The 25,368-nt window shown below is 38.0% G+C and overlaps 1 protein-coding gene across 3 annotated transcripts in view; it reads right to left on the bottom strand.

Annotated features, from left to right (window-relative positions):
• The window catches only part of MED23 (mediator complex subunit 23), a 48,891-nt gene that overhangs the window by 9,071 nt on the left and 14,452 nt on the right, over nt 1-25,368 (bottom strand). For all 3 annotated transcript variants that reach the window (XM_053664762.1, XM_053664763.1, XM_053664764.1), the window contains 15 exons: nt 22,660-22,860; nt 20,904-21,047; nt 17,795-17,940; nt 16,602-16,847; nt 12,795-12,937; nt 11,571-11,745; nt 10,622-10,785; nt 7,227-7,351; nt 5,858-6,060; nt 5,599-5,779; nt 4,421-4,591; nt 3,802-4,018; nt 2,134-2,370; nt 1,109-1,274; nt 262-334 (listed from right to left, as the gene is read on the bottom strand). In XM_053664762.1, the coding sequence (XP_053520737.1) occupies nt 262-334; nt 1,109-1,274; nt 2,134-2,370; nt 3,802-4,018; nt 4,421-4,591; nt 5,599-5,779; nt 5,858-6,060; nt 7,227-7,351; nt 10,622-10,785; nt 11,571-11,745; nt 12,795-12,937; nt 16,602-16,847; nt 17,795-17,940; nt 20,904-21,047; nt 22,660-22,860 (2,592 nt within the window). The remainder of the gene's footprint in view (nt 1-261; nt 335-1,108; nt 1,275-2,133; nt 2,371-3,801; nt 4,019-4,420; nt 4,592-5,598; nt 5,780-5,857; nt 6,061-7,226; nt 7,352-10,621; nt 10,786-11,570; nt 11,746-12,794; nt 12,938-16,601; nt 16,848-17,794; nt 17,941-20,903; nt 21,048-22,659; nt 22,861-25,368) is intronic.

Below are 25,368 nucleotides of genomic sequence, written 5' to 3'. Positions count from 1 at the left end.
CAATTTAAAGACTAAGGTTGTAGGTTAGGAAGGTGGGACCAATGGAGGTAGGGACCGGAAAGTCAGGTAGATGGAACTGGATTTGATGCAGAAGGCAAACAAAAGTCACTGTGGATTTCTGAAGCAATAATAATATGAAAACTTCAAAAATATGAAACACTTCATTAGTTGCGTGATGTCTTTGTATAAAGGCATCCATTCTTTCAGCTGACAGAGAACAGCCGCATTCCATTGCTACAGACAAATCACAGTTTAACTCACTGGCAGAGCAGTGATGATCAATCCGATTGCATTCATCCACGCCGTGATGTTCTCTCTGGGCACTAAAGGCTGGCTACAAGTGGGAAAAAAGAATAAAAATGTGAAATTATAAAACATTTTATATGGTTGACAATGGATCTTATTTTGAGAACCTATATAATTCGGGGGCTTATAAGTGACCTAATTCAATAGAACTATAATAGTTTTTATCAAGTAAAAATTTAATACACAGATACAAAAGCAAAATAAGGCTTTGTTTTGGGATGTTTCCTTTAACAAATGGGCTGAAAGACTATTTCCATTTATTTATACTTCTTCTCTAATCATGTCCTACTTTATGTTGGTCTTTGAGAAAGAACTCTTAAAAAAAAGATTTACTTATTTCTAGACAGAGAGGAATGGAAAGACAGAGGGAGAGAAACATCAATGTGTGGCTGCCTCTTGTGCACCCCCAACTGGGGACCTGGCCTGGAACCCAGGCACGTGCCCTGACTGGAAATGAACCCTTTGGTTCACAGGATGGTGCTCAATCCACTGCGCCACACCAGCCAGGGCTAAGAAAGGACTCTTGAAAGGCTGTGGTTTCTTCTTTTCTGTGAAGTTTACTCCTAAATTAAATGCCAAACACTTAATAGAGAACAGAAGTGGGAACAAACCCATGTTTTCTGACACTGTCCAGGCTCATTCCACTACACATACATGATAAAGGCAAGATCTAGAACCAAAGACAGTTACTATCCAATGTGCATTGGCCTTGGAACAACAGATTTGCCTAACAGCTCCAAATAACATATCATTCTCTTTACAAATAAACAATGAATCTTATTTCATACAACAGGATACACACCTTTTCAGCACAACATTTAGAAGAGCATTTCCGACTTCTTTGCCTGAAACAGCTAGGGCCATGAGCTCCACACAAGTAACATGCAGCGCGTGGGCAGCTGGATTGGGAAACTCATTGAATCTCCAGTCACAGTTTGGAAATGGACCAGGAGATTTGCCAGCCATCGGTGCAAATGATTAAAGTAATAACTATTTGATTATTTTGAGATTAATGGCTCACACTTGTATAATGTTTTACAGTTTTCAATGTTCACATGTAAACATCTCATATGATTAACAATTTATCTGATTATAAACCCCCAGCTTGACATGACAAAGGCATTGACTGCAACCATGAGCTTGACCACAAGATACAGATGACCGGTCTTAGACAGGTGGGCTCTTATAACTGTGACATGATACTATTTCTTTTAACAGGAATAGGAGAGTTAAACAGGAAGTTACTTTATAATAAGTTATTCTTTTACTTCAGGAAATGAATCCCTTCATGTAGGCAAATAAATCATGTACATTTCTATAAAATTGCTCTGTCTGGTAAACAGTAGCATGGTGTATAGGCATATTAAGTATAGTGTGCTGATAACTTAAAACATGAAATCAATATCAAGAAATAAAAATATCAATATAGCAGCATTTTTTACTAAAAAAGAGAGAAAAGTTTTATTATCTATTAACATTTTAAAAATTCAATGATTAAAGCAACAAAATTCTATGTTCTCCAGTAGCAAAGAGAGGCATGTACTACAACACATAGTTCACTTATTTAGAAATAGGATTTTTTTAAAACAAATCTTGTAAGACCTGTTTTTAAATATTTAATGGGAGGAATTTCTGCCATCTGGCATGATGCTGCTGATTTAAGATTTCAAAATCTTTCCAAAAGTAAAAACAGAAATGATCTTTAAGAACTTTGAAGTCTTAGAATATATAAACAATTACCTTGAAAAGAGAATACACCTATGTTCTCACAAATACTACGTACAATTATTTCTAAAAAATCTGGAAAAATCACAATAAAAAGGATATTATCTACTAGTCTGCCAATCAATCTGCAATAGTAGGTGTCATCTGGGACCCAGGGATTGTCTTCTCGTGCGTTCATCGCACATTTCAGGTAAGTGTCGCTGAGACACCAGCCCTGCGGTCGATTATCCTTGAGCGAGCCGATGATTGCATGGACAAGCTTTCGTTTGAGAAACGTGCGCTCTCTCAGGTGCTTTTCATAATAGTGCAGGGTATTATACAAATAAGTCACTGGACGATCTGCCAAGAAAACAGGTCACCACAATGCTCATCTGGTTACTGACAACTGTGAAAAACTCACGCTCTACTTTCGAGGTTACTAAAACACAGCTCAGGTTATGAAACTATTTTACGTGCTGAGTAATTGCAGAAGGTTATGAATATTTTCATTTTAACACAAGGCAGAAGGCTTCCAATAATACACATATCTTGCATTTAAGAATATTCATTACACTCTGAGGTAGCAATTGTACTCCTGGAAATTTACCCTGCAAAAATGACTCGAAAATTCCTTGCTAGATGACAGGAATGGGATGTTTTACTGTGTACCCTCCTGCACCATGTGCTGATATCACCTAATCCAAATGAAGAATGTTTTTAAAGGCATGCTCACTTTAACTTCATACCTATTCTCTAGTACTAAACGATGATTCAAGCTTCTGCATTAGAGGAAAACACCTTAGATCCAGGACTAAAAAGAACTGTCCCCTGCCCCCAACCCTAGATAAATACGCTTTGTCCCCATAGTGGTTGCTCTGGGACATCCACTATTCTGTGTCTAGCACTCTCCATACCAAATTTAAAACTTTGAAGTTGTCTTTAATTTCTTTCTTTTGATATTCTCCCCATAACCAGCCAACCCAGCCCCATCCCTCCATTCCCTCTTCCTTGGCTATCCGTCCCTACTTTCTTATTTCTAATGCCATCATACACGTTTGGATCCTACTCACACACCCGAACTGTTTGACATAAGTTGTTAAAATGGCTTCCTCCATCCAAGACATGCTGCCAACTACAACAGGATTTATCTAAAATAAATCTTTTCCATTTATTCTTTCCATGTTATTATCTTACTCAATAATTTCTAGTTGATTCTTGATTATCTGCAAGTTATAAAATCACAACTTCTTGGTCAGGGAATTAAGGTGATCTGTCAGGCACAATAAAATGAATTTTCCATTTGGCTCACTAAGGTTACTGTTTTCACAAGGTCTTGTTTTTAATACCCTCATGAGTTTTTCAAAGGATTTTTTCTGACTAGTATGTTTTTTTCTTCTTTCTGTTTATATAATTCATGTATACCACAGGTAAAACCCTATTCATCCAAGAAGCCGGACAAGATCCAATTTGTTCACAGAAAGACCAACCTGTTGTGAACACATAATTTTCTCCTTCTTTACTAATTTGGCAGTTAATCACACATGATATAAAATAAGGCATTTCTTACATATGACTTTTTTTGCTATTTAATACATTTGCTATGATTACCTATCATATTTTTACATTGTCTGTTTTATACTTTGTGGTATCAATGCATACATTTCCCCTCAAAACACTTTTATTTAAAAATAATTAAAACAAAATCTTCAGAACCACTACTCCCATATGCCTGCGCTCAGCCCAGTTTGTCTATAAAGCTATTAGATGGGGTTAAAATTTGAAAAATCTCACCGTGAAATTTATATAAGCCTCCTAGGTGATCTAGTAGAGTCTCCAGTGATTTGGATACTGGCAGCAACTCTAAAAATCTGTGGATTACTATATCAAATACTGGAAGAAATCGGAGACACACATTTCCAAAATAGATGGGCAGATAGGGGGACTGGATCTGCACAGGAGGATCGACCTGCTCCGCCAGGCCCTCAAAATACAGCTTCTCTGGATATTTCTGTGGAAGTGAGGAAATAGTAAATGTTTAGGGCATATTTTTTTATTCTCTTAAAAAATAGAGCTAAATAAGCTTGCTGTTTTTAAAAGAACATGAAACCGTGTTTACTCCTACAGTGAAAACTAGAGTCCTTTACTTGGCAAAAATCTCTTATCCCAAAGATACATCAAAAGAGATGAAAGGATTTGCAATAATTCTCTTCATTTTGTACTATAAGTACCCATGTCTACAAAAACTATAATTTTTAGTTTATTCATAACTTTAGAGATACTCTAAAACCCTGAAAAAGTTTAGAGACCAGAGAGAAAACAGTAGAACCACAGAGGAAAGAGGCAAATCAACAGCCAGCTACCTAAGTATGGCTGAAAAAGGATTAACCGAAGCACAGATTTGAACTAGTACCTTGTGATAATTCATGTGCTTGGTGTGCCAGTCGTTCTGTAGCCAGTGCTCTGGGGAATTTTCCTTCACAAAGTCACTCACGCGGTTTCTAAAATCATTGGGTTTGAGTAACAGCAACTGAATTATGAAGTAACAAACTTGGGCTTCGTTTCCTTCGTGACTGCGCATGGCCTTTGGAGAACAGAAAAGTGTATGAAAATACCTAACCTGTACAAAAGCGTGGCATTGCCACTTGACAGTCTAACTCTGAATAAGAAAAATCTCTCGATACCTCCATTTTATCCTTTTGTTTTATTGATTTATAGATTTGCATTACTTACCCTAGTGGAGAGTAACCATCTTTTACATCTATGCCACAGGGGGCAAACACACGGCTCGTGGGCCGAATCCCGCCCTCCACCTTGTTCTATCTGGCCTGGCACCTGGTTTCTACCCAGTGGCATCGCTGAGCTCTCGCTTAACTGTTAAGGAGCAGTATGTTCATACAGTCCTAAAATTACATTTGGCTCTTTGAAGGCGACTGCGAGGCTGATGTGGCCCCCGGTGAAAATGAGTTTGACACCCCTGCTCTATAGCTAAGAGATTAATTAATGTTAACCAACTAAGCCACCCCAAATATTACCACTATAGTATTTTAAAAATGTAGCATTGACCATCCTGATCCATTGTCTTTTTCTTAATTTTTTGCCTGAAATAGACATCAAAGTCAGGATAAAAAACCTTTTGGGGACTACTGGGTGGTTCTGAGGAACACGCAGTCGTGGCTGTGGCTACAAAATTACATAGAAATGGTATCAGCTCTCTGCAAAGAAATTCAGTGACTTACTAATTCCTGATGCTGGTGGGAGACTTTGAGAATCAGTTCAGAGTCTCAACTGCTTGTACTGATAGAGTATCACAAGGTCAGGATCATGTCTGTCTTATTTACTCTATACCTTCTGTGCATAGAACATAGTAGGTATGGTCTGTGAATGAATTAAATGAATGAATAAAGAAATTTGTTCCCTAGAGAATCTAGTTCCTTAGGGAAGTGATAGCAGTGCTTGGTCATAGTATAAATTTATTAAATCCTTAGAAGCAATATAGAGGAGATCAGCACAAGATCCCTTAATCACACACCTTGATCCAAAAGAGCATAGACAGCTTAGAATCTTATTCTTAAATAAACATATTCTTACCAAGCAAAGAATTAATCTGTCCAATGTAACAATGTTGTACTTCCATACCATGTCATTAAGAATTTCAATGCATTTGTTGAGTTGCTGACCCCCAGCTGATGTAGAGAACTCATATACCAGGAAATCTGCGAATGTTCTCACATGGGCTACTAAGGCTCTGGCTCCAATTCTTTCTAGCACTCTGGAAAGCAGAGAATACAAGTTGCTGTACGGTATAACGGGCTGCCCAATGGAATGCACATCTAGGTTTCTGACTTACCTATAGCCAATCTGATTAATATGATCTGTTTCCAAGAGCATTTTCCAGAGAAGACAAAGAAAGAGAGGAGAGCCTTGATTAGAAAAGTGGGTAATGATGTTATTTTCATTGCTCATTGACTTCCACTTCCGATACTCCTCCTCCACATTTTTTTTCAGATTAAAACGACTTTCCTGAGGTACATTATTCTGTTTGAAGAATGCCTAAAAGGAAAATCAGAAATTTACTTCAATGGATGTAATAAAAAGAGCCCTGGCTATAGAGTCAAGAAACCTGTTTTAGACTCGATCCTGACACCAATAAATTATCAGTGACCCCAAGCCACTCAGCAATCAAAGCCTGGATTTCTATATTTGGAAATACACAGGCTTGACTATATTATCATCAAGATTCCTAGATTTCCTAAACAGAAATTCCACGCAAGCTTGAATGCAAAGTTTCTTTAATCATCTGTTGATACTTCTGCTCACCTTTTAAAAAAAAAAAGGAATAAGAAATTCAGCCTTGGCGGGTGTGGCTCAGTGGATTAAGCACTGGCCTGCAAACCAAAAGGCTGCTGGTTCAATTTCCAGTCAGGGCACAGGCCTGGGTTTTGGGCCAGGTCTGAAGTTGGGGTGTGTAAGAGTCAGCAGATCAACGTTTCTCTCACATACCAATCTTTCTCTCTCTCTCTCCCTCCTTTCCCCTCTCTCTAAAAATAAATAAATAAAATATTTTAAAAAAGAAAAGGAAATTTATGTGCCCTTTGTTTACATATTTTAGTATGTCTGTAAGGAAAAACCCATTACACTAGCTCAGTGGTTCTCCAAGTAGGACCCCAGGCCATCGGCACCAGCAGCAATTTGTATCTAAACAAGCCCTCCGGGAGATTTTAGTGAGTGTGAGATCTACTGCTCTAGCCCTACTAGATGTTACAGAAGACAGATGTCCATTATGCCTGATGTTTTCTCTGAAAAGTAGATGATTAAGGTTTTCTTATATTATAAGAGTCAAGTTCATTGTTTTCCTCTCTGTGCGATTTTTAAAAAAATGCACTGAAGTGTAGCATAGGTATATTCTGTGAAGTTCCATTAAATTATATTTCTTTCCATTTCAGTTCTATGAGAAAGAAAGAACTTTTCAGGTAATGTGTTCATTCTCACAAGAATTAACTAGTAAAAGGGAGCCATTCTAATTAAAATTTTGGAGACATATAGTTCCTAAAATAGAACAAGGAACAACCCAAGATTTTGGAATAGCAAAGACCAATAAATAAATAAAAGCTAACTTACTTTGGATATCAATAAAACAAATTCTCTAGAATAGCACTGTAAATGGGAAGAATGATTCAATATATATATATTCACTATGTCATTCAAGACCAACTTACCTGTAGTGGTCCTGGAAAACAGCTAAGAGTATGTGAAGCCCAATTATGAGGAGTGAAACTCATGATGGTCTGAAGTATGTCTTTACACCAAGTCCCCTGGATTGAATCTGAGCCTGTAAAAAAATCTAAACACAAACAAGTAGATGTAATCCACACAGAAATGATCATACCTGTAATCTGTCATCTTTCACTCACAGAATCTCACTACAGTGCATTTACTAGTAATATTCAGCTTAGGACCTAAGTTTGAAAGATAGGAATCACCACACTGGTAAATGCGAACACAGTGAGTGAAAAAAAGACCAAAGCCAACTGGAATCTTCCTAAGTGTGCAGAGCACCAGCGATACACTTTTTGTGCAGGTCCACGACGGCCCACTTAGTCCATTCTGACAATGAGATACAAGCGCTCTTCAGAGCCACGAGGACAGAAGAAAGTAGAATTTAAAAAGTATCCTTTCTGGTGGTTGAAACAGCTATAGACTACAAGTATGTCCCTAAATCAAAGAGATTTATTTATTTACACAAATGCAACTTAGATTATTAAATTCAATAGCTACTTCTTTAAAAGAGCTGCTCTCAAAATGTGGTCTGTAGACCCTGTGGTCCTAATATCCTTTCACAAATCAAGTCAAGGCTATAAAACACTACGACTAGGACACTAATGGCCTTTCTACTGCATTGACAGGCACGCTGACGGTGGCTACAGCTGCCGGCTCTCAGAACAAACCCCTGGCACCGAACTGTACCAACAGCCACTGCCATCTTCACCACCACACGTTCTCAGTGAAAAGAAGTGCCAATTTCAGTTAAGAATATCCATAATGAAGTAGTGGAGAAAAAGGATTCTGCCTTGGGCCTTAAGTGTACCTTTTAAAATATTCTGTGTGATAAAATGGAAGTATGCCTGAAACGTTCCAGCTATACACCGAAGTATGAAGGGTATTTTCAGGAAAACTACTTGTGTAATTGAGTATTCAGTTAATGCAGCTTTTTTTGCATGTCAAATGTTGACTGCTCTGTAAAAGCGTTCAGGGCTTGGCGTGAAGTGGGCAGCACTCCTCTCATCAGTCCGAGACCTCGCACCCCAGCAAACTGGCTTCTACCAGCATCACTGCGTTAAATCCAAAAGATAAAAAAAAAACCCAAAACCTTAATTTTGAGGAAGAATATCCAGTTCTTTTTTTCTCTATGGAATTCCAGTTTTACTTGAAAGAACATCTGACAGAAAACTTGGGTATCAGGAAGACATTTCTTTTGAAAATTAGCAAAGTAAGCCTGTCACTTCAAGAAAAACAAATGACTGCATCTTTCACCAGGGATAAATATGACCTTTCAGATGAAAATCAGAATTCTGGAAAACTTCTATCCACTACCACGAGACTGACAGCTTTCCAAAACTTGAAGACTTTTCTCATGAAATCTGTAGTGATAGTAACAAATGTAACCTTATGATACTGTATAAGGAAATGCGTCAACATTGATAAGATTTATATAACACAGTGAACCACTATTTTTCAAAAAATCAACCCATAAAGTTACAAAATACATGGATTTAAAAAAACTATTAAATGTACAAAACAGACCCATAGATTATAAAGTCACAGAGTGCAAAATGCTCACTGACAAGATTTTGGATTCCATGTAGCAACTAATGTTTAAGAAACTTGTCCAATTTTGTGTGACATCGAAAAACATGCACAATTACCTAACAGGCTATTAAAATACTCCTTTCCAACTTCTCTGTGTGACACCATATTTTATCCACTTACATCTACTAAAACAACATATTGCAATAGATGAAATATAGAAGTGAATATGAGAATCCAGCAATCTTTCTTTAAATCAGATATTAAAGAGAGATGCAAAAAATGTAAAACCGTGGCACCTCTTCTGACTGAAGCTTTGTTTTGGAGACTATAGAGTTTATTTTTCATAAAAATATGTCATTTATGTTAACATGTATTGGTTTATTATTGTTACTTTAAACGAATCAAATAAATACTTAAAAAGCTTCTATTTCAATATACAGTGAAGTCAGTATCAAGAGCTATAATGCATACAGACAGAAAATCTTTGGGAATTTTAATTTTTTCCCCACATTTTTTATGAAATGTCCAGAACAGGCAAATACGTGGAGACAAAGTAGATCAGTGTTTCCCTGGAACTGGGAGGAAAGGAAGAGTGAGAAATGACTGCTAAGGGGAATCTGGGTTTACTGAGGGCCACGAAAGTGTTCTGAATTAGATAATGGTGATAACTGTACAACCTTGTAACTCCAAACTGAATTTTACACTTCAAAAGGGCGAATTTTGTCCTGGCTGGTGTGATTCAGTGGATTGTATGTCAGCCTACAAACCAGAGGTTGTTGGTTTGATTCCTGCTCAGGGCACATGGGTTGTGGGCCAGGTCCCCAGCTGGGGTGTGCAAGAGGTGGCCAGTCCATGTTTCTCTCTCACACTGATGTTTCTCTCCCTTTCTCCCTCCCTCCCTTTTTCTCTAAAAAGAAATAAATTAAATCTTCAAAAGAGTGAATTTCATGGCAGGCAAATTGTATCTCAGAAAAAGAAAGAGAAAAAAGCCGTGGCATAATCACTGCTCTTAGACCAAAACCCCAATTTTAAATGGCCCACAGGCCCTCATAGCCTGGTCCCCGCCTCTTCTCCTAGAGAAACGAGTAAAATGTGCAGTGCCAGGTGGTGACAGGTTCTGTGAAGAAACAGCAACTACCGAACGGGCAGAAGAGGGATGAAAGAGCTCTGGTGGCAGGGGCCTCTTCTGTAGATGAGGGGCTCCGAAAGGCCTCCCCGTGAAGGTGACCGCAGTCAGAGGCCTGACAGCGCCAGGGAATGAGCAACACGGGATGTGGCAACGTTAGGTTTACAGTTGTGAGTACCCAAGACAGTTTATTCCTGTAACTGATTAATCACGGCGTTCTTGTATGCATGAACAACTGCAAGCCTACTTTTGCTCCGCCCCGCCTAAATATTTTTGTGCTGGATCTGCACTTTGCTTGCTCTAGTCCGGCCAAGTGAGCCTTCTCTCGGAACCACTGCGATCTTTATTTCCCCTGGGTCTCCCCCGGGTTCCTTCTACCTGAAATGCCCCACCTTCTGCCCCCTCAATTATTCTTTTTAAGAGTGTAAAGTGGTCCTGAGGGCAAAAAGCTCAGAACCACTATTGAAAAATGGCTGAAAACTGATGTTCAACTTAGTTAAAATGACGTTGCACAAAAGAACCTTATATTAATGACTGAAATGGTGAAGCTATCAGAACAGCTGTTTTTTCTTGGACAAATGAAAAGTATCTTTTCAGTATGCTGTCCCCTTGATAACAGCAGAGACCCAGCACACTCTGATTCAGCTGCTTTTGTTCGTGGTGGTGGATCCACCGTACCTGTCACATGAGTTGCTCGGGCTAACGTCAGTATCAAGGCTCGGTTCAGCTCTTCGGACTCGGCAGACAGCACTGTTTTGGGGTCGCTGAGGAAGCGTGTGAACTGTGGCTGCACCTCCGAGCTGCCTAGTGCTGTTATGAGCCGAAGCGCAGTGCTCTCAACGCTGAAAGGTGGGAGGGCAGAAGGAGACGTGAAAAAGCTAACTTGCATGTACAGTTCAGAATCACGGAATTAAATGCAATTCTAAGTTAATTACAAGGGGACAACATGCAACTGTGAACTTCCCTTCGTTGATTAAAAAAGAAGGCAAGCCTCTTTTGTGTGAATTGAGCTTTGCTTAATTTGTTTTAAAAAACCTGAAGTGGCAAATTTTGTAGTGAAAACCACCTTTTGCACATTGGAAAAAGATAACTTGTTGCCCACAGGACTAAAAAATTTCACCGGGATAAAGAGCATTTCAAAATTTACATTATTTTTTTAAATACATTTTTACTGAGAACAAAATCAAAATGACAATACTGATACTTGAACCATAATGTGAAGTAAATCCAGTATTCTTTCTAAAGGGCTAAGTTAGCTCTGGCCAGATAGCTTAGTTGGTTAGAACATTGTCCTGATACGCCAAGCTTGTGGGTGTGATTCTCTATCAGGGCACACAAAAGAAATCCACACATGAAAGTTTAAAAGGGCTGAGTTAGAACATAATGTCAAAGGCTTTGGAAGTACTTAATCTCAGTCCAAAGATTCCAAGGGAAGGACTCAACTATCTCAACAAACTTCTGTTTAAAAAGCTGGACTCTATTCATTCTATACTAGAAATAATACACTCCAGAAGCAAAGGAGTTTTATGACAAGTGAATAAAAATAGTGTAAGGCAAAGGTTTCAGTTCCCATCTCCAACAAAGTTTCTGACAAATCTTAAAGAAAGACAGTCTCCAATGAGCTCACCAGAGATGGAGCTGGTTCTGGTTCGTTTGGGCAACTGCGGCCAAAGTATGAAGATGACTCAGGAGCTGAACTCTGTAATGAGGCTGGATGTGGTGCATCCGGTAGCTGAACATCTCGAGCAGCGTGTGTAAGATCCCCCAGGCATGAGACTTGAAAACAGTTGGCAAAAGCTGACCTTGAGTAACAAGATAATTTAAGACATGGGTGAGTAAAAGCTGTGTATTGAAAGAGATTTAAAGAAAAGTCACAATGAGTAAAATCTATGTAAAGATTTGATTGTGAACACACACACAGGGGCTTATGTATGTGCACATATTTCCCACATTTTCTCTATAATTTCTACTTTAACTGTAAGAAAAAAATCAAGATCATCCTTATAATATCAAGTTTGCTTCCCCACTTCCCAGGAATTTGACAACTGATCCTCAAGTTCACATGGAAAAATAAGAGACAAGACAGGAAAAAATTATTCTAACCTTTCTCATTCCTCAGTTCTTTTAAAATTCTTTATATGTTTAAATTATTTTATGTTATTTTAACTAACATAAATGAGTTAATGTTCCCAACGTTCTGAAGCCAGAGGATCACTTTTTAACACACAAACTGCATCACACATGCTCCATTCCTTTCCCTCCCAAGAAAGTTTCATTCATCTCTCAATTATCAGATAAGAACAGTAACTATGGTTAAAATTAAAATTATATTGTAGTGGTGAAAGTTAGAATTACCAAGAATCAGTAGAACACTTCCACTTAAGAAAGTACTTATTATTCAGAACTCTGTAATAACTAACAAACATTATCAGCTGACTTCTGCAACGCAGGAAAACTTCTGTATTTCCAGTCAGACTCAGTGCCCACTGCTGTCCCAAGGCAAACCAGCCAAAGAGGCAAACAGGATTGAGATACTTGCATTAAGGCAGTGACTATGTCTGTCCTGCTCACGGCGCCCCAAGTGCAACACCCTTTTCTTACCATAACTTTACATAAAATGCAACTCACTCCCCTGACTATATCCCTCTTTTGAATTTTATTTTTCTCTGTAAGACTTATCACCTGACGCATTCCAATTTCATTTATTTATTTTTTGTCTGTCTCCCTCATTCGCAGGTAACTCTGCGACGGCAGTGACTTCTGTATACTGCCGCATCCCCAGCACCTAGAAGACTACTTGTTAAATTAATGAGTGGGTTAGTGGTTATAAACACCAGAAGGCCCAACTTACTGATAAATCCTTTGATGCCCAAAGACTCTATTTCCATGTAGACCAATAAACGACTATATGTTTCCACTAGGGCTGGGGCCAAGGCCACAGTGGACTTTGCGTGAGCAAGTTTTATCACTCTGGTAGCAATGCTGTGGATAAGGCTGAGGAGAAGCAAAAAGAAAATAAAAATCCATATTTTTGACATCAACACTGGAGTTACCCTATTGTTAAGGAACTTACTACAAATCCAAACTTGAAATGAACATGAGAAGAGTCAGTCCCCCTCTAACCATGCACGCTGTGCAGGACGCTTGGCAGCGATGCCCTGACACCTGTCCTGTGTCCGTGGTGCTTCCACTGTGCATCAGGGCCCCTCTGCTCATGGAAAGGCAGAATTTGAGTGCCACTCACAACAACATGCTTGAATGGTTTGGGTACATTTTTCTTTTCCAAATACGTAACTAAAACCATTTGCGATTACTTAACAAATCAGGCTAAGACCCAAATGTTAGGATCTCAGTGGGTTTCCCTCAACTCCGTCACACATGCTGTGGACATAGGCGTGTAATTCTACCACACCGCTTACCACCTGAAGAAGAGCACAGCTCTTCTAGAACTGAGCTCCGCTTAGAGGCCCACAGATGAACACTCTCTGACTGGCAGAGTATTTGAAGTTTGAGTCAATGCTTTGCAGCTGAAAGACTAGACATGAAAATCTGAATTTCCAGCCCCTCTCAAAAAATTTTCAAGAGCCGCCATACCAGCCTGCACTCTCATGTTAGAGAAATTGGTGAAAGCAGCGGCACCCGAGATGCGCTGTGGTCCGCTCCAGTCCCCTCCACACACACACACGTACTTCCGTGCACACTAACATTTGGCTCCCGTTCACTCAGTACCAGGTGTCGCTCATCCGTACCCAGTGTGGCCCTTAGGGACACCTGAAGTTTGAGAATCACACTCAATAGAATCTTTGCCTTTTAGAAACCATAAAGTCAATTCTTAAAGTGCCCATTTTGTAATAAATACAGTTAAGACATTGCAATTTTTGCATCCCTGGACTCAACAATTCTCTATTCAGCAAGTTTATTTAACAAAAATGTAATTATGGGTAAGTGCAAAGATATATACTAAGATATATCTTATATACTAAGATACTGCAAATAACTTCCATGCCCAACGATGTGGAACTGGCTAAAAATATCAGTTATAGCCAGCATTGGCCAAGTAGCTCAGTTGGTTAGAGCACTGTCCCGTTAGACACCAAGGTTGCGGGTTTGGTCCCTGGTCAGGGCACATACAAGGATTGACCAATAAATGTATAAACAAGTAGAACACCAAATCGATGGGGTTTTTCCCCCTTCCTCTTTCTTTCTCTCTCTCTTCCTCCCTCCCTCTAAAGAAAAGAATCAATAAAAAATTATTTTAAAATTATTTGTAACCACATAAAAGACTTCTCTGTAGCAATTAAAGCAAATGTTTTTGAAGAATACTAAACATAAAAGGGTGTTTGATAAATTATTATGGGAAAAGATGGTTAAAAAATTGTATTGTACTCCCGCCAAGATCGAGGTGTAGGTGGAAGCATCACGCCTTCTCACACAGCCAAGTTTAAAAACAACAAAGTTTTAGCAAAAAAAACGCAGCCAAACCACAGAAAATTGAACTACGTGGAAGTCTGACAACAACGAACCCTTCAGCCAAACCGGTAAGAGGGGCAGAGCCAGCAGCAGGGCAGGGTCAGGCAGGAAAGATCCACCGGACCAACCCGGGTGCATGACCCAGGTGCGCCAGCAGCTGTGGGCGGATCCCAGGTGTGGAGAAGCGGGTGGACCCACTGAGGGTGCAAGGCAGCAGACTCACTGAGGGCTGACCACAGTCACACATTCACGCGCAGATAAACCGGTGAAGGAGCGAGCAGTGAGATGGACCATGCAGGCACCAGTGGCAGGAAGTGGCAGAGGGGACCGCCATTGTCCCTCTTTGACCCCGCCCCCACATACAGCATCACAAACCAGCAACCTGGGTGGCCCCACCCTGGTGAACACCTAAGGCTCCACTCCTCATAGGTAACAGGCATGAACAGATCAAAACATGGCTCAAGAACAACTCAGAGCCCCAGAGCAGATAAATCTAAGCAATGAAGAAATAGCCAAACTTTCGATGCACAGTTCAAAACACTGGCGATCAGGATGCTCACAGAACTGGTTGATTTTAGTCACAAATTAGAGGAACATATGGAAGCTAAACTAATTGAAATGAAGGGAAATGCACAGGAAATCAGTAGTAATGGAAAGGAAACTGGGACTCAAATCAAAGGAGTGGACCAGAAGTAGGAAAAAAATGACCAAACAGAAAAGGATGAAGAAACAAGAATTCAAAAAAATGAGGAGAGGCTTAGGAACCTCCAGGACATCTTTAAACGTCCCAACATCCAAATTATAGGGGTGCCAGAAGGGGAAGAGGAACAGCCATGGGTGGAAAACTTATTTGAACAAATAATAAAGGAGAACTTCCCCAATCTGGCAAAAGCAATAGACTTCCAGAAAATCCAGGAAGCTCAGAGAATCCCAAAGAAGTTGGACCCAAGAAGGAACACACCAAGGCACATCATCATTATATTAGCCAAGATTAAAATGAAGGAGAGAATCCTAGAAGTAGCAAGAGATAAGGGGACAGTCACCTACAAAGGAGTTCCCATCAGACTGTCAGCTGATTTCTCAAAAGAGACCTTACAGGCAAGAAGGGGCTGGAAAGAAGTATTCCAAGTCATGAAATCCAAAGACCTACAGCCAACATTGCTCTATCCAGCAAAGCTTTCATTTAGAACGGAAGGACAGATAAAGTGCTTCTCAGATAAGATCAAATTCAAGGAGTTCATCATCACCAAGCCCTTATTATATGAAATGTTAAAGGGACTTACCTAAGAAAAAGAAGATAAAAAAGATGAACAGTGAAAGGACAGCAAACTCACAGTTATTAACAACCACACCTAAAACAAAAGCAAACTAAGAGGACAGCTAAATCAGGAGCAGAACCATAGAAATGAAGATCACATGGAGGGTTAGCAACAGGGGAGTGGGAGAAGGAGAAGGGGGGAGAAGGTACAGAAAATAAGTAGCATAGATGGTAGGTAGAAAATACATAGGGGGGAGGGCAAGAATAGTAGGGGAAATATAGAATCTAAAGAACCTGAGACACGTGGTCATAAACTAAAGGGGGGAATAGTGGGGGAGGGGGTGTGCAGGTTGGAGGGGAATGAAGAGGGGAAATAGAACAACTGTAACGGCATAATTAATAAAATATATTTTAAAATTGTATTGTAGTTAAGACCCCATTTTGTTTAAAAAAATCCATAAATTCATATACTTATATATAGAAAAAAGACTCAGAATACACACAAGAATATTTACAACCCATATTTCTCATGGAGGGATTATGGCAATTATTTTCGGTGGGTTTATTTGTATATTCTAGAGATCCTATAATAAACAATTATCATTTTATAATAAAAAAACTATTTTTTATTTAAAAAGATTTTATTTATTTAGTTTTAGAGACAGAGGAAGGGAAAGAGAAAGAGGGAGAGAAACAATGACATGAGAGAGAAACAGTGATTAGCTGCCCCCCACATGCTCCCCACCGTGGGACTAGCCCGCAACCCAGGCATGTGTCCCAACTGGAAATCCCACCAGATGCCCAACCAACTGAGACACACCAGTCAGGACAAACAAAACCTAATTTTTTTTTAAAATGTTCCTGACCATAAAACACATACATAATCACGATATCAATTCCATGACACAGGACCAGGTAATTCGGCCATACCTCATCTTGGCATGAACCGTCAGTGAATCCAGGAGGTTCATTGGTAAGGGAGTAATAGATGCTGAAGCCAAACAGCTCGTTCCAGGAAGAGGTATCCTCATAATTCCATTTCCATAAATAGTTTCTACCAGAGCTCCCATGGGTAATGTAAAACATTCCGAATTCGTAGAGTATGCATTACACAGCAGGGCAATCTTATAGTCATTCATCTGTAAACTTTTATTTCTAAGACTCTGCTGTAGGAACCTAAAATTTCAAGTCCCATTAATCAGAAAAAAATAAAAATAATTTCCAGAAGTTAACTTGTTTTTTTAAAAGTTTCATTTCATGTAACTATTTATTAATACTGTCTTTATTCCTATAAGTTTTATAGTTTCTGCCCAAAACATGAAATAGAAACACATATAAAAGTAGCATTTCAGAAAGAATTTAAGTAATTATAAGTTAACAGTTTATGAGTATTTGTAAGTATGTACTACATATACAGCAGTAAGATTTAGAAATGAAGAAGTAACTCACAAATTCAAGATGTAGGTTTTTAATATTTATTGTTTATCTGCTGAAGAACAACAACAGACCTTCAATATATTGTAGGTGTCACTATGAAGATGGGTGAGGAGAGTTTCCTGAAACGCAGGCTAGAGGAAATGTGCAGTGTGACTCTCCTTCAGTCTCTTACCAAGTTCTTTTCAGAAGTTTTGCATGGGCAGTTCAGCTACCCCAACACCTGGACTGCAGCCCCATCCCATCTAAGAGGGACCCCTTCTCTGAGCAGTCACGGCGTAGGGCTGAGGTGAGGGAGCATGTCAGAGAGATCAGCTCACCCCACCCTGGCAGCCCAGAGGGTGAATGACATCTCAGTCAGATCACGCTCCAATCCCCCAAACTTAAGGAATTTTAAAACATTTTCACATACTTTTGGAAACTAAGAATTTTAAAGTAAAACATATAAAAGCAAAGATTAGGCCTGATTAAATACATATATACACATGTTTGTAAAACTGATTAATCTTCTAGTTTTTCTCTGATGCAGACATTGGTTAGTTTCTATTGGTGTAACATACACATTAAATAGTCACCCTTTCAGTGAGTGTAGGGTTATATCCATTCTTTACACAAATACTAAGAAAAACATTAGTCTATAATCCACGACTTATTAAATGAAAATTAACTGTTAAGCTATAACTACTTACTCATGGTGCAGGTTGAGGGAATGAGGTATTGGAATCTGTAGCTTGGAGTTGTCATTCTGGGCTTTTCTATTAAGATGAATCCAAATGCAAGTCATTGCGAAAGCATGAGTTGACTGAGGTTTGTTAATATCGGGAACTGGAATACACTGAAAAATAATGTTTCAGAAAGAGAAAAATTATCTAATTAATGCTATTTTAGTAATCTACTGTTGATATAGGTCTTTTAAAAAATATCCTGTACTAATGTTTGGCTCCAAATAGTTCTTTGATTGTTCAGTAATATAAATCAGAAGACATAACAGCTATAAAATATTGAAAGTATTGCGAGATTATTTTGACTCATCAAGAAAATAACAAATTCACAGGTGATTAGTCAACCTTTTTCTTCTAGAGAGCACTGACTATCATTAAAATTTTTTTATTTTTAAAAAAATTAAATACTATGAAATCTTACTGAAGGGGGAGGGTGGCATGAGGGGACTAAGTGGTAGTGGAAAAAAAATACAATAAAAAGTAAATAAAAGGCCGTGGCTGGTGTAGCCCAGTGGATTGAGCGCGGGGCCTGCGAATCAAAGGATCACAGTTCGATTCCCAGTCAGGGCACATGCTTGGGTTGTAGGCCAGTTCCCAGCAGGGATGCATGAGAGGCAACCATACATTGATGTTTCTCTCCCTCTCTCCTTCCCTTACCCTCTAAAGATAAATAAATAATCTTTAAAAAAATGCATGTTTTTAAAATAAATTTAAAAAGAAAATAATCTTATTGAATGTGATAAATACACTGAAAACACAAAATTTCCAAAAGTCACATATACCCTTTTTTTTTTAGATTTATTGATTTATTCTTAGAGATAGGGGAAAGGAGGACAAAAGAGAGGGAGAGAAACATCAATGTGAAAGAGAAACATCAATTGGTTCCCTCTTGTAATTACTCTGACCAGGGTCTAAACCTGCCAGCTAGGCATATGCCTTGACTGGGACTCAAACTAATGACTTTTTGCTTTGCAGGATGGTGCCCAATCAACTGAGCTACCTTGGTCAGGGCACATATATACTTTTTCCAGAAAATAAAAATTAAGAATTTGCTTTTAAAATGTCCAGCATTAACAAAAGAGATAAAAAGGAAAGATGAAACAAGAGTATTTCTTGGTTATGGTTACATAGGAGCTTTCTTTTCTATTCAATCTACTTTTCTGTGCATTTAAAAGTTTCCACAAATTACCCTGGCTGGGTAACTAAGTTGGTTACAGTGTCATCCCAATATGCCAAGGTTGCAGGTTTGATCCCCGGTCAGGGCACAAATAAGAATCAACCAATGAATGCATAAATAAATGGAACAACAAATTGATGTCTCTCTCTCTCTCAAAAATTAAAATACAAATTTGAAAAAATGTTTCATAAATATCCAAGGATATACAAATCAAATCACAATGAGACATCACCTCACACCTGTAAGAATGGCTACTATAAAAAATATATGAAATAGCCCTGGCTGATGTGGCTCAGTGGATTGAGTACCAGCCTGTAAACTAAAATGTTGTCGGTTCAATTCCCAGTCAAGGCACATGCCTGGGTTGTGGGCCAGCTCCCTAATGGGGGGGCATGTGAGAGGCAACCACACATTGATGTTTCTCTCCTTCACTTTCTCCCTCCCTTCCTCTCTCTCTCTAAAAATAAATAAATAAAAAATTTTAAAAATACAACAAATAACAAGTGTTGAGGAATGTGGAATAAAAGAAACCCCTGTACACTGCTGTATACTGTTGTTGAGACTGTAAATTGGAGCAGTCACTAATTTATTCAAGAACAGAACTAGTATAGGATCCAGCCATTCCACTGCTGGGTATTTACCTGAAGAAAGTGAAAACACTAGATGAAAAGGTATTGAACCCCTATGTTCATTGCAGCATTATTCACATCAGCCAAGACAGGAAAAAAGGCCTAAGTGCCCATCACTTAGTATGAATGACTAAAGAAGATTTGTACACACACACACACACACACACACACAACGTGGGATACTATTCAGCTCTAAAAAGAGTGAAATCTTGCTATTTATGACAACATGAATGAACCTTGCGGGAATAATGCTAAATGAAATAAGTCATAAGAAGAAACAAAAGGTTTCTCCCTTTTGTCCAACCTTTTGGCATCCCTGGGCCACACTAGAAGAAGAGAGTTGTCTTGGACCACACATTAAATACACTGCAGCATGTAATCACAAAAATATCATAATGTTTCAAGTAAATTTACGATTTTGTGTTGGGCTGCATTCATAGCCATCCTGGGGCACATGCAGTCCGTGGGACACAGATTAGACACCCACCCCTGTGTATGATTTCTCTCATGTGGAATCATAAAAAAGAAAAAAAACAAAGCAAACAAAATAAAACCAATGCAAATTCATGTGCACAGAGAACTGACTGGTGGTTATGAGGAGAAGAGGGTCGGGGGCAGGGGTGAGGGGGGTGGGGGGAGCCAACTGCATGGTGATGGACGCAAATTCAACTTCTGGAGGTGATCACCTTGTAGTGTACGCAGATGCTGAATTATAGTGTTGTACACCTAAAGCTTACATAATTTAAAAAATGATGGCCTGATTCAAAACTGAAAAAAATTTCCATAATAAGATGTTTTTTAAAAAATGGCAATCATCAATATATACCATATTTTACTTACATACCTTATGTAATAAAATTTAAGAGGGGACACAATTAGCAAACAAACAAAAGATAGTCACAGACACCAATGTTATGTGGTCGATTCAATGATGTGCAATCTAAAAACAGCATAATGCTTTTTAAAACTGTAAATCTACCTAAAACATAGAAAAAAGTTTGCTATACTAAACATTCCATTGTGATTTAAGATAAACTTCATAAATAATTTATTTCAATTTCTTCATCATATACAAGTAAACTGATGACAAAAGAGACCTAATTATTGTCATCCCACAATTGTGGTTAGTCACAGAACTGGGAAACACAACACAAAACACAGACTTCCAGCTTCTACATCCAGTGTTCTTTCCACAAAATCACACTAAAGTCCTTAAACGTAAATTAGACAGAATTCATCATCACATTGTTAACTATTCAGAAAGACTTACTTCTTTTTCTGGGTACAGAAGGTCGAAGAGTTTCATGACAGGGAGAAAATCAGCCAGTGCGTTTTTCTGGATGCTTCCGGAGATGAACTGCAGGAGAACCCACATGAGGTGGTCTCTGCCTTTGATCAGTCCTCGCCCTGCTAACTGTAAAACACGTTTACATACACACTACACAGCCAGTTAAAGAGATGGATGCAGTGACATTTACAGATGTAAAGACAAAGGAGAAACCTGCTTTCTGAAAGGTAGCATCTAACTCGGACATTTGCTAACAGCTTACTCTCTAATTCAGGACACACCAAGGAAAGCCTTTGAAATTATTTTAATATATAACTTTCCTCCCTGACCCTGTAACAACTATGCATATTAAAAATTAAATGCTTTTAAAGAAAAAAGGAAAAACAAAAAAACAAAGAAAGGTGAATGTTTTAGAACATAATTAAGTTGATCATGTGTGCATGAGAATCAAGTTTAATGGGCTAATTACTATAAATATCTCACCAAAACATGAGGAATACTTTATTATACAAAAAAAAATTAATTTAAAATTCTCAAGCTTTCCAGCCTTTTTGCTAAAATTAAGGATAACTTATAATCCTTAACGATTGATTATCAAAAAATACATCTTTCTGGTTTCCTGTAGATTATAACAGAAATCGATGGTGGGGTGGATGGGGCTACCTGGGGTTGAAAGAATTTTAGCAATTCTTTTGAAAAAAAATTTCCCCAAATAATCCATGCTGTAGAGATATTATAAATATAACACTTAATTTATTCCTATTCAATGTGTCTAAAACCTATGACTAAAATCAACTCATCCCACAAACTTACCCTTTCCAGTGTATTTCTAGTTTTGCATTCACTTTATCTTTCCATTCACTGCCAAGGTAGATACCAGTGAGTGATCCCAGACTGCTGTTACTTTCTCTGTTACCTATAGTCTCCAAGTTCCATTCAACTCAGCATACCTGGTCCCTGGCTTCTCCTCCCCCTCTTGGTTTAGGCCTTCTGCATCTCTCACCCAGACCACTGCAACAGCTCCCTCACTAATTTCCTTGCCTCTGATTTTGTCCCCATCCACATCACCATCATCCTTCGTGCAGCCGTTAACAATTTTTTCAACCTGTATATGATGATCTCATTCCCTTCCTCATTTGCCTCGCAAAGAAAATCTAAACTCCTTACAACAAACACATGGCTGTATAGTCTTGCCTTCCTATCTTCCTTATCTCGCCAACACCTTCCCCTTTATATTTTATTTCCAGTTCTTGTATACTTCTATCCCTCTCCAAATGACGATCTTATTGCCATGGAAGCACTTTCCCAGCTTCTTCTCTTGACAAATTTCTGTTTGTTCTTTAAGTGACAGCTTCAAGATCTCTTTGATAAAGCTACTCCTATGTCTTTAACTGGGACTTTATTTTCTTCAGGGAAACATGTTTCCATTGTGCAAACTATTAAATTATAATTGAATTGTTTGTATCTCTATTCTTCCACCTGTAAGGAGCTCATTGAGGGTCCTATAGTGCCTTTTCATCTTGTATCCACTGATCCTGGCAGTGTGAATATATAGAATGAGTGACCAAATCCAGTTTTTGTAATGACAAGAAAGTGAAAAGTTAAGAAACCACTGAACAAAACAGAAATCGGGACTCAGAACTTCTGCCACTGCTGAAATCACTAGGCATAGTCCATACCAGTCTCAAGCATACTAATCAACAGGTGAAGCAGCCCTAACAAAAAATGTATTACTAACCTTCTGATGAAGAGACAGAACCATATGCGGAAAACTTGCAAACTGGAAAAGCACAAAGAAAATGAGCTGACTCGAGAGATGCTGCCACAGGAGTTGACTCGTTCCCCCATCGTCAAACTTCTCCTCCGTCTCGGATCGCTCCATGGCATAGACCACCAGGTCCACCAGCTGGTCCTCCAGCACAGGGCAGCGCTGCTTGTGCTGTAGGGTAGAGATTAAATACAGTATTCCAAAAGCCTCCTGGTTAGTTTCCTCAGTTACCGGTTAACGGGCATTATTTGTAACAAGAGGCTGAGAAGCATGAAATGAAGTTGAACTTAGAAAGTTAAGGTTAGATTTAGTCTATTAAAGCTGCATCATGTTACATTATTGTAGAGAATGAGTTTTGTTTAAAAAAAGTTTTTCAGGCCTCACAAAAGACAGACTTCCCATTAACTCTTGACTTTCACAACAGATATCATTATTTCAATTTGACAAAAGGAACTGCACAGTAGAACATTGTGTTATTTATCCTTTGAAAAAAGTTAATTTAAAAGGTATATGAAATGGAGATAGCAGTATTAACTTTCAATCTACCTCAAAACATGAAAACCCTGGATTTTCAGGAATCAAATATCATGACAGGAGAGCAAAGAAATGTGTGAATTTATTTTAAAGTAACCACGAGTTTATTCTAACTTTATTCACAGAGGTATACCTAAATAGCTGCCAGATTACTCAGTATCTCTTTTTGATCCTGATACTTAAATGGAAACTTCCCCTACCAAAAAAAAAAAAAAAGGAAATAAAGAAAAAAAGGTTTCAAAGTTAATCTCTGCTCTTCTCTCTTAGAAGTCAAACATAATGCAGCTTTAATTGTAAATTAGACTAGTTTAAAATCTAAAACAAGAAAAAGAACTGAGTTTAAACACTAAAAATGAGAATGCAACTTCCCTTTCTAGAGGCAAAAAGATTTATGCTTTTTAAAGTGATTTAAAAAATGTATTTTACCAAAGAATATGTGTTAAGCCATATTTTGTGCATTTTCATATTTCCTTAATAAAATATGTTATATGGCTTAATAGCAAGGCAGTTACATGCCTTTCTAGTGAATACAATTACTAAAATACATGCTTTCCTTCTAAACTTTTGATGTAAGTTATTAGTCTTTTGCCATGAAAAAGGGATATGATTTCTTTAAATTTAGGGAAATGCAAAATGGGGACGAATTTGGAAAGAAACAAAACATAATGAATAGCATCCCCTCTTCTGCATGCTCTTTGCCAGCTCCGAACTTGTCAAGCTGCAGTATAGCTGCACTTTTTTTAAAGCATGCACAGAAAACAAACATCTATCCGGAACAGTGAGCATCAATGGTTGGTTCATATTTTTTTTCCATAAACACAATGCCATGTTCACAGTTCAACCACATTACAGGTTTACAAATAGCAATATTAACACCACCAGTTGAGACTACAGTACTTTTCCTCCAAATGTAATTATCATTATGAAGCAGAGCAAAGTGCAACAGACAACACTACAAACTATTTCTGAAATCAGCATGCAAAACTACTGTGTACAGGGCTTGAAATTCACTAGTTCTGCCAACCACCAACAACCTAAGAAATGTTTCAGACAACACAAATTTAGAGTGAAATCATTCAAAGTTATGTAAGAGTAAGAAAAATTCGTGAAAAGAAGTAAAGCCATTATTTCCAGTAGGAATTTTTCATTAGTGATGGGAATTTGCTTCTAGTCTGGAAACTACCCAATTGTCACCTATTCCTCCGTCCATGATGACCTTTCACCAATCTGCTTCGGGGAAAAAAGAGCAAACTAAATAAAATTGGTTTTAGCATCTGAGTCATTTGGGAGTTGCCCTTTTTTAATATTAGCTATTTTATTTTTAAAAAACTGGATTTTTACCTACAGATTTTAGGGATGTAGTGATGGTCATATGGTTAATGATTTAAAGAGAAATACCAAAAATATTAAGACTGATAAAGTAGGAGGATATTTCGACAAAGCAAAAAGGAAATTTACAATTAAAGCTAATGATTTTTCAATACATACCAACTCAAGATTTCATGCACACTTTCTGTAAAGAACTGGAGCACTAAGGATCTCTATGAAGCCTAAACGCCTTGTCTGAAGGCAGCAGAGCATCTGCCAGGATTAGCTCTACATATTTAGCAGGTGTTTTGGGTTAAAGCCAAGGATATTTCTTAAAACATTAACTTAAACATGTTTCTCTGTTTACTTGCCAACTTTAATAATACCAAAAACGAAAATGATCTGTGCTACTACTTTAAAATATTAAGTTTTGCTTTAGTTTTCCATTACTGAGATAAGTACATTAAAGTTAAGACTCTCCATCACGCAGGCTATTGTACAAAGTGGAACAAATGAAAATTTGCAAAGCAGTTAAATGGTCTGCAAATAAAGGTTAATTATTCATCACTAGGATATAATTCTGTAAGCCAATTAATACTATGTCTATGGTTACTCACAACTTGCTTTCTGAAAACTTTTATAAATTTTATGTCTTCATTATATAAGCATATAAGTTGAATTAGTTTATATATCTATATGCATATTTAGTTAAAATCTCTTGTAAGAATAAGAATCTAAATTCAATATTTTAACAATTCAAATTCTGCATAATAGCTCAAACTATATTGGAAATATTTTAAGTTTTCAGCTTTCATTGAAAGCTGAGGCATTAAGAGA

This window comes from Artibeus jamaicensis, unplaced genomic scaffold (assembly GCF_021234435.1).
Source record: "Artibeus jamaicensis isolate MK-2021 breed Jamaican fruit bat unplaced genomic scaffold, CSHL_Jam_final contig_387, whole genome shotgun sequence".
In the NCBI taxonomy this organism is placed as follows: Eukaryota; Metazoa; Chordata; class Mammalia; order Chiroptera; family Phyllostomidae; genus Artibeus; species Artibeus jamaicensis.
The sequence above is the reverse complement of the archived record's forward strand: the minus strand, read 5'-3'. Positions and strand labels throughout refer to the sequence as shown.